Source organism: Balaenoptera borealis (assembly GCF_965194805.1).
Source record: "Balaenoptera borealis genome assembly, chromosome: 18".
Classification (NCBI taxonomy): Eukaryota; Metazoa; Chordata; class Mammalia; order Artiodactyla; family Balaenopteridae; genus Balaenoptera; species Balaenoptera borealis.
The window spans coordinates 8,895,453-8,905,186 of record NC_138877.1 but is presented as its reverse complement, the minus strand read 5'-3'; the positions used below and the strand labels follow the sequence as shown (position 1 = coordinate 8,905,186).

Genomic DNA, 9,734 nt, shown 5'->3' with positions numbered 1-9,734 from the left:
GGGTCATATCTTCTGAGTGCTTCTAAGAGTTGTGGAATTTGTATTCTTGTCTCTTCTTCACAGAAGAAAATCCATGATGAATTTCTGCTATATGTTACAGAAAAGCTGACAAAAACAAATAGGTTATAGTAATCACCTTTATAAAGTGAGTTTATAATAAGGTTTAAAACTGATAAACAGGAAGCGGATGAAGGACATACAAAATGGCAAGAAATCTGGATTTTTTTCCCATAATATTTTTCTTCCATGTATAGTTTAAGCTTATAGGAAAGACAGATACTAATGGTTTATGAAACAGCTAGACTTCTTAAAGTTAATTCTTTCTATGACAAACCCCAATTCAGAAGAGACATAATTCTCAAATAAAATATCAAATATATTGACATTATATCTTTTAGGAAAGAAACATATTTAAAAATAAAAGCGATTCATGATTAAGAATCAATCATCAATGCTTAAACTATGAATAATGCAGTTTGACTATAAACATATCTAATTTCTCTAATATTAAGTTAAAGTAGTTCTAAAGACACATGGTACACTAGATATAAAAACGGGAGACTCAGAGAATTGAATCATTTTTGTAAAAAAATCCAAGAAATACCTAACTAGTTTGAAGTAGTACTTATGATGTATAGCTTGGGAAGAAGTGTTTTAGATACAAGACAAACAGTAAGGAGCTGGGGAATTACGGTCAGTGTAGATTAATTCAAATAAAACCCACTGCCTAGTGAAACAGGAAAAAAAAAGAAAAAAGAATCAATCACCAAGAAATCCGATTACAGTAGCGGTCATAGAGTCCAAATTGGCTTTACTTCCTAACTCTGAGGAAAAAACACCCTCTGAGTAAGAAAACTAGGGAGCCTACGAGCGTCAGGTAGAGATGCCAATAATGAGCACGTGTCACGTGAAACGTACTGCGGTAACAACGGAAGTATGGTCCACGCGCCTTCCTGCTGAGCCAGCTGGTGAAGGAGGAGGACTCTGGGGACTTCCTGAAGAAACAATCATCAAAGCAGAGAAACAAATAAAAAACACAATATGACCGCAACAATTTCTTAAAAAGACTCAAATTTAAAACCAGGTATTTTTAAAGATCTGACGCTTTGCTCTTCCTACTCGTCTTTTTTTCCTTCCCTTTGAGAGCTACTAGAAGTGAAGGATTTTAGCTGAAGCCACACAACCTCCTCAGCCCCCAGGCTCCGCACGGCGCAGAGGTCCTCCAGGAAGGGTCTCCAGTGACACCCGGAGCAGACCTGGAATTTGCAGACGTGCAAAGGGGACTGGAAGGCAAGAGCCCAGTGGAAGTCAGGGCAAACTCAGAGGCATAAAGACAGCTTTCCCTGTGTACACAACAGAGGAAGCACGTGGAAAATAAAACACTTCGGGCTAAACAAGAAGATATAATAGCCAATTTACCTCAAGTGAAGAAAAAATTTTAGAGTGCCCTAAAAACACTAAAACACCATCATAATGAAGAGCTTTGGGTCTAAACACTAGAAATAGAATCCTCAAGTATTCAGGCAACAACAGTAATAGCGTAATGAAGGAATATCAAAATTTATAAACTTAGGAGGAACTAAGATCCAGAAATAGACACAACTACGGTTACATATACATACCTGCTCTACTATAGAGAGAGAGAGAGTCATATCTTTAAAGCTATAAATGTGAGCTTTGAAGTTAAGCACTATTTAATCTATTTCAAGTTGAGACAAGTCAAAACCCAGACACCTAATATGCTTGGACACCCCCCAACAAACTGTAGGATATTCTGTGTTTTGTAGTGCCTACAGCCCGGTAATTGTTACAAAAGACTTTAAGAATACATGCTTAACTATATGAAATATTACCACACTAAAGTAGAAGCCATACCATTCTTTAAGTTCACATAAGTTTATTATTTAAGAAGAAAAGAATGGTTTCCAATATAAATCTTCGGGAATATCAAATAAGCCTCACTTCTTCATCACATGCAGTATTTTTTTAACTGCCGTGTACAAATATGAAACGTAAAAACAGTAATCAAAGGTTAAATCACACTAACAATATGGCACGTCAGAGAGAAAAAGCAAACTCCTAAAGGTTGAATTAGCAGCTCCCCAATGTAATCTGGGCTTTCCTGTTGATTCTGAATAATGAAGTAATTTTCATTGTCTTTTCAAAAACTGCTATATGTATATGTGTATATATATACACATATATTAGCTATATGCTGTATACACATACATATATATGCCATATATATATATACATGTCTATACATATACATGTATAGCTATATGCTTGTACATACATATGGCATACATACATATATACATACATATATATCACACACATACATATTCATGAGGATTATATAAGAGCAAAAATCATGTGTGAAGAAAACTAGTAACATTAATATTTGCATAAAACTTTCAAATAATTATGGGAGCACGCTAATATGAACTAGCTAGAAAAGAAACACAGCAAACACTAAAAGAAGTCTTACAAGAAAATAAGTTGCAAATGAGCTATTATATAGCAACTTAAATTATAATAATGAAGACATTATGACAATGGGAATGTCTTTCTGTCAAATGTTAAAACGCATAATTCCAACCATGTAAAACAAAATCACAGATGAATAGAAACTGGAAAGGAGCCAGAAAAATGAAAATATTTGGGTTAGAAGGATGAAATTATTACATATATGCTTTAAAATATATTTTAAATAAAAAATTGTTTTGAGCAAAAATAAATACGAAAATGTGGTCACCAATCAAGAACCACCCTTCCGAGTTTTAGGAACTATACAAGTGATGTCAACAAGTATTACACCCAGACAGGTAACCTCTGCAGAAAGGCTGTGAGGGCACTTTCCTGGCAGAGGTGCAGAGGCAGGCCTACAAATACCTTCTGTCATGACAATTTGCAGCAGGCAAAGGTTTAGTCAGCACAAAGGAGGAGTTATATTCTAGACTAAAATAAACTCTCTGGATTACTAGTGGGTTACAATCTTTCCTATCTCCATTACTTTCTGTTTACTAAATCACATGCCTGGATTTTGTATTTGCTTCAGTTGGTGAACACAAAAATGGCAATCAAGTTTTCTGTACCCCTGTATCTCCAAATAGAAACATTTCAAAAACTAGTATGCTATGTTGATAACTATCTCCAAGTATGTGTGAATACCTTTGTCTCAAAAATATAAAATAGGTCCTCCCCTGATACTCAGAAACCTGGTCTTGATTAACTCTTGATTAAGCCAAAGCCATTCTACTTATAAACTTTTGTCTACTAATCCTCAAAAAGGACCAAGAGCTTTTATTTTTGTTTTATATATATGTGTGCATATATATATATGCATGTATGTTTGTGTGTCTGTGTGTATATATTCTGTGTGTGACTGCACACACAGACCCAGACTTAGATACACACATACTCATATGTATTGGCACCTCTAAGATAAAATAATTTAAAAGGTCACAATAAAATTTTCCATCAAATGATCTTATATCAGTTCTTACCACTCGGGATTGTAATAATTTATGTTCTTTATATCTACTGTCTGTTCTATCCACAAGACTTAAACCTCCTTAAAGATGCCACATCACCACCTGACAGCATTTTTAGATGAAAAGAGAGTCTTTTAGTATGTAATTGCAGGGATGAATAAGGAAGAGTTTTCAAACGAAAAATCAAGGAAAAAGTAAGAAAATGTTCTATCAACAGAGCCCTTTGGAATAAAAGCTAAAAGCTATAACAAAGGCAGTCATGCCTGTCAGCAATCTAAATGATGCCTATTCACCAAACCATGAAACTATTTCAAACCTAAAAGTTGAAGGTAAAATTCTATCAAAAATGAGATAACACCATAACAGAGGCAAGCATAAAGGGACTAAAAATACAAATAATCAAATATGGGTAAATGACAGAAAAGGAAAAAAAAAAAAGAAAAAGTTGATCACAGTAATTTAAACATCTTACGTTAACACTATTTGTCTTGTTGAACCAAAATCTACCTTTATTTCCATCACTGGCATCTACTGCTATCCTAATAAGCATTTTGAAGTCAGAAAGCCTACTGGACCTTCAGGCAGTACTTCCTTTGAACATTTTTTATCAAGGCATATTCATATTTAATGCCATTAATAATTATTGAGAACCAACAAATTCAAAACCAACACTCTACTTCATTACCTGGTTCTCATACATATTCATCATCTTCATTTGGGAAAGAGATTTGATTTCATAGCTGAGCATTCTAAAAATGCTTTGAGAATGGAGAAAACCCATTATTCTTGATATGGAGGCAGAAATCATTAAAAATTTATATCTAGAAATAGTATGAATGCCAACATTTGAACATGGATCAAGGCAGATTAATATTTTAAATGTCATAAATAACTTTATTAGGCAAATTTGGTTTTGAACCACTTTAGTCTTTCTGCCTCTGTCTGGAGAAAGTTCAACTAATTTAACTCCATGATGCTGGCCTCTTCCCTTGTCAACAGACTATTTCCCAATTTTTGTTACTTGTCCATACCTTAAGTACATAAGTTTATGGTCTAATTCGGTCTCATTATTCAGACCAAGTACTAAATCAGAAAGCAAAACCCAAGATATTTGTTCAGTATTAGGCAAAAGTTCTAAAGGACTGAATCCTGCTTTTAAGACTGATTCCAGTTCAACTGTATTTCCAAATTCCAACTATTACATAGTTCTTAGGCACTGAACTGAGCTTTTAGACCAACAAATAAATCATGACAAAAATTAACATCTGTTTATTGTTATTTCTTCCATAAGAAGTAGGTCTATCTTATGAGGATATAATATCCTGTTTGGAACATGTATCAGACACATTTACTAGCCTTTAAAAACCCAGGATTCACATGTGGACCAGGAGATTACAGTGATGCCATAATAACAAACATTCCAGGAATCTGAGCCTACGTTAAAATATATTTTTTCCCCAGAAACCTGTCATTTCCTAACAAGAGAAAAATATCACCTCATCATTGATATAATTTCTTTTTATTAAATATTTACTTTGAAATGCATTACTATGTACATTTTTATAGCTCACATAACTCTGTTTTAACTAATCATTCACTCGTTCATGAAAGGCAATAAAGCTTAGCACGTAGGGACCTGATTTCTGGAGCCAAAGTGCTCGCTGCAGCTCTTCTGAGCCCTGCAGCCTCGAGCAAGTTCCCAGACCTGCCTGTGGTCTGTTATCTCTAACATGGGGGTCACAACAGTCCTGGGGATCAAGTGAGTTAATACACGCCAAGCACTTGGCACAAGCTTGCATGTGATGGTTATTAATATTGTTATGATTGTACAATATTTGTTGAGCAACTACTATGTGCCAGGCGCTGTTCTAGGAACATAGTAAACAGCTGTGAAGAGACCGGGTAGAGTCTTGGATCTGACCTCTTGGATCTCAAGTTCTAATGAAGGATACAGGCAATAAGCAAATATATCTAGAATATAATGCCAAGGATAAATGGTATTTAAAAAAAAAAAAAAAAAAAAAAAAAGCCGGGTAAGGTGAGAGAGGGCACGGACCACTGTTTACGAACTGGTGTGGAATTACGTGCACGCAGCAGTCGCAGCGATCTGCCGCCTGGCCCCGTGATTAAGGCCCCACCTATGTGTCAGCAGGCAGATCAGAACTGAGACGCAGGCCTGGCCGCACTGCTCGTTAGTGATGTGAGCCTGGGCAAGTCGCTCAATCCCTCTAAGCCCGTTTCCTCTCTGCAAATGGGGAGAATTACAGAAACCACTTCATAGACTTAGATGAGCTGACGCCTGAAGGCGGCACAGCGTACTGACATGAGCGCGAGGTAAAGTACCGGTGACGGTGAGCGCTCGGTGAACGTCAGCTGTGGTCACTGCTATGGTTTCCGACCCTCCTCCGGGGTCTCTACTGCAGACCCTGGCGCTGCGTATTAGGTGTGTCACTAGTGCCTCCAAGCCCACCTCCCCAAATGTGAACTCATGGTAGTAGCTCACAGAGTAGCTGACCCCTTTGCCAACGTCCTGCGAGACCCAAGATTTACTCTCTCCATCAGTGAGGGCCCTCACAGTCGCCCCGGCAAACTCTTCCTGTTTCTTCAAGGCTCAGTTCAAATGTCATGACAAAGCCTCCGCCGACCTTTCCCGGCAGGGCGGGCGGGCTGCGGCCTGGCCTGGGTTCTCACGGTGGGTGCTCGTGCGGCTGCGGGAAGTGACGTGCAGGGCCCCGCCCCCAGCACGAGCCTCCCAGGGGGTGGCACAGGCAGGGCCCCCCTCCACCGTGACTCACCGGGAGAGGGTCACCCTGCAGGGCATCACCCGCCCCAGAGCACTGGCCTCCTCCAACACGTGCACGCATGCACGGCCACCTCACTTGGTCCCCTGGGCACCGATGTCACCACCAGGAGAGTGAGAGCTAAAGCGACCACTTGGGACTTCCCCGGTGGCACAGTGGTTAAGACTCCACGCTCCCCATGCAGGGGGCCCGAGTTCGATCCCTGGTCACGGAACTAAGATCCCACATGCATGCCGCAACTAAGAGTTTGCATGCCACAACTAAGGAGCTGGCAAGCCACAGCTAAGGAGCCCACCTGCCGCAACTAAGACCCCGTACAACCAAGTATAAATAAATAAATTAAGTAAGTAAATAAATAAATAAACCACTTGTATGGGTCCCTAGCTCCAGACTCAGAGTCCTGCACGGCAACAGCCAGCTGGCCACCCTCCAGGAGCTGGGGAGACCCCGAGTCTGGCCTCTGATGTCCTGAGTGGGCCAAGCCCACTCCCACTAGATTCACACCAGGTAGAAATCTCCAGTAAGGGAAGGTGTCCAAATGCTGGGCGCCAAACAGAGACCCACGTTCACATGGTGTGAAGAATTCATTACAGCTGAGGAAGTGCACTCGGTCTCACTGCTCTGTTTTCTCCTGGAGCATCTTGCCCAGGCCCTTGCCTAAGCAAATATTCCACAAAGATTTGGTAAATGGATGCATAAATTCTTACTCAACAGCAACGTAGTAAGAACTCCACTTTAATAAACAACTTAATGTGATTACTTAACACCTACCGATTACAACAAAAAACAAACTTTCACTAAGTAATTAAGCATCCAATTGCTCTCCCCTAAAAACGAAAGTTTTGTGAAAGCGACTCGACTCTCACGGCTAACGTTTTAATGAAGCACCTCACGTTGTCTCCTTGACAATAAAAAAAAGTCTAAAACTAGAAAACACAAGGCCATTTTCTCAAGCTTCTTCATGCTAATCTATGAAAGGCTTTGCTCCCAGCTTTCCTGGCTTATCGCATGGAAATGAGGTTTTTTAAACTAATGAGCCAAGACCTAACTCTTCTTGAGAAAACAGTGATTTCCAAAACTTTCTGTGAATAAGCAGAAAGAATCATTTATCTGTAAGGTTGTGATTCTGCCAGCTTTTAAATAAAGTTCATACCACAAAAGAAGGCAACAAAATTGGAAGTGTCTGTTCTCTTCAGAAGCTATTTAGCTGTGGGAAGGCAGAGTATGAAGGTTTCTAGGCAGCTAGTCTGGCCCCTTTTGGCCTAAAACAGAAAATGTAATCCAGTATCGCCATAAAATGAAATTTACAGGGGCACCATACCACCCCCCCCAAAAAAGAAAACCTTATAAGCCTAACCCACCTCTGAATTTTCTTTTCTGTATTTGGAGAATGCCTTAAAAATGGGTCCATACGTAGACGTAGAGAATGGACTTGAGGACACGGGAAGGGGGAAGGGTAAGCTGGGATGAAGTGAGAGAGTAGCATTGACATATATACACTACCAAATGTAAAATAGATAGCTAGTGGGAAGCAGCCGCATAGCACAGGGAGATCAGCTCGGTGCTTTGTGTCCACCTAGAGGGGTGGGATAGGGAGGGTGGGAGGGAGACACAAGAGGGAGGGGATATGGGGATATATGTATACATAAAGCTGATTCACTTTGTTATACAACAGAAACTAACACACCATTGTAAAGCAATTATACTCCAATAGAGATGTTAAAAAAAAAAAAAAAAAGGATCCATAACTTATCCATGGTTCTGCCCCTCCCTCAGGTCCTGCCTTCATTCTAACTTCAGCCTGTCCCCTCTCTCTGAGTAGTCACTCCTACAGGGACTTATTCCCTGTCTCCCATTCAAAGTGATTCCCCAACCATACATGACCTGTGCCTTGTGCTAAGGTCATACTTCAGAGTCTTCAAAATGTGCATGAGTCTTTATGTCACTAGAACCTAGTTTTAAAAAAACACAATGATGCTTTCTCCTCTCTCCTTTATTGCTTCCAATTTAATCTTATTTTGAAATTCCTTTGGTGAATATTAATGGTTTCTATAATTTTAAGCTAGTGTTGATACATTTCTGAAGGTGCAGTAAAAATTATGTCAATCTAGGATCAGCCTTGGTTACCGGATCCCAGGTCCCAGAAGGGGAAAAAAACTCTCATTTGACAGCCTCTCCATCACAACATAAACTCAAGTTTCTCCAACAGAGTCTTCGCCAGAGACTGAGCTGTCTGTGCCCATTTCATGTAACAAAAAAAAAAAAAAAAAGAATTTTCACACGGACATTCACCCAAGAAGGAATTTTTTTCAAGTTCAAAAAGCAGAAGTCAAATTGCAATTGACACACAGATGCCATGCACATAATAGGTGTTTAAAACAAAACACGCTCAAGTGCCTGATTAATTCAGAGATTGTCACACAAACTCTCCTTATGGGTTTCTGTTAGCCTTACCTCCACCTGGCTTTTGTTCATGCATCTCTTTGAATAGTCAATCTTTATAAGTTCACATTACCCTTCCATCTGTAATGCAGGGAGAAAACACTCCGGAAAAAAGGTAGCACTTCTTCCAAATCTGCATTCTTCTACCTGTAGATGTACATTTAGGAACCCTGTACTGGTCAACCATATTACCAGCTCTAATTTCCATCCATTTTGATCTAAAAAGATCACTATTCCTGCTAAAACATGCTCTCCTCACCCCCCCCGAACAAATCCTAGGTCCCCTAGCATCCCAAAAGCAAACCTTCCTGATGATTCATGTCTTCGTCTTCCAGATCTGGTTCCCTGTTCCAAACCAACATCCCTCCAGCTAAGTTCCTGTCTCTCCTATCTGATCTGATAAAAGTCTTCCTTCATGTGCTGTTTACACATCGCTCTACTTCCTAAACAGCTTCGTGACCATCGTCTTTCTCAAGGGCCCCATGGACTGTCTAGAGATGTCCTGTTACGTTCAAAAGTACCTAATTAGCTACAGATGTGCAATTAATATTTGTTGAATAGACATTTTAATAGGCTTATTTTGGATTTCTAATTTCTACTTAACGATACAGTCATTTCTATTATGAGATCGCTACCATCTATCTTGTAAGTAATTCAAAGAACTAGAGTATCTTTTCTAATTCCTCTCTCACTCTGCTCCACAGCAATCCAGAATGGTTCTCTGTACATAGGAAGCACTTGGTAAAGTCTGCTAGCTTCCTGACTAGAAGAACTATATCATTATAGACTTCAAAACCATTATGAACTGCATTATAAGCATCAAACCTGGAAATGGGAGTGACAACTCACAATGACCCAGATTGTTTCAGAAAACAAGGGAAACAGCTTCACCACTCTGGTAACAGCTCCGAGTACAGTGTTATGTTTCAGATAGAAAGTTCGCTTAGGCTCCTGTTTCTATACTCACATGTGAAGAATGAAAAACATTTGTGTT

The 9,734-nt window shown here is 39.4% G+C and overlaps 1 protein-coding gene across 1 annotated transcript in view; it reads right to left on the bottom strand.

The window, feature by feature from the left end:
- B3GLCT (beta 3-glucosyltransferase) overlaps positions 1 to 9,734 on the bottom strand; it is a 115,594-nt gene that overhangs the window by 64,670 nt on the left and 41,190 nt on the right. Inside the window, exons 5-6 of the mRNA XM_082366312.1 lie at positions 919 to 995; positions 1 to 105 (exon numbers count right to left, since the gene is read on the bottom strand). The exon at positions 1 to 105 is cut by the window's left edge and continues 7 nt beyond it. Coding sequence (XP_082222438.1) covers positions 1 to 105; positions 919 to 995 — 182 coding nt within the window. The remainder of the gene's footprint in view (positions 106 to 918; positions 996 to 9,734) is intronic.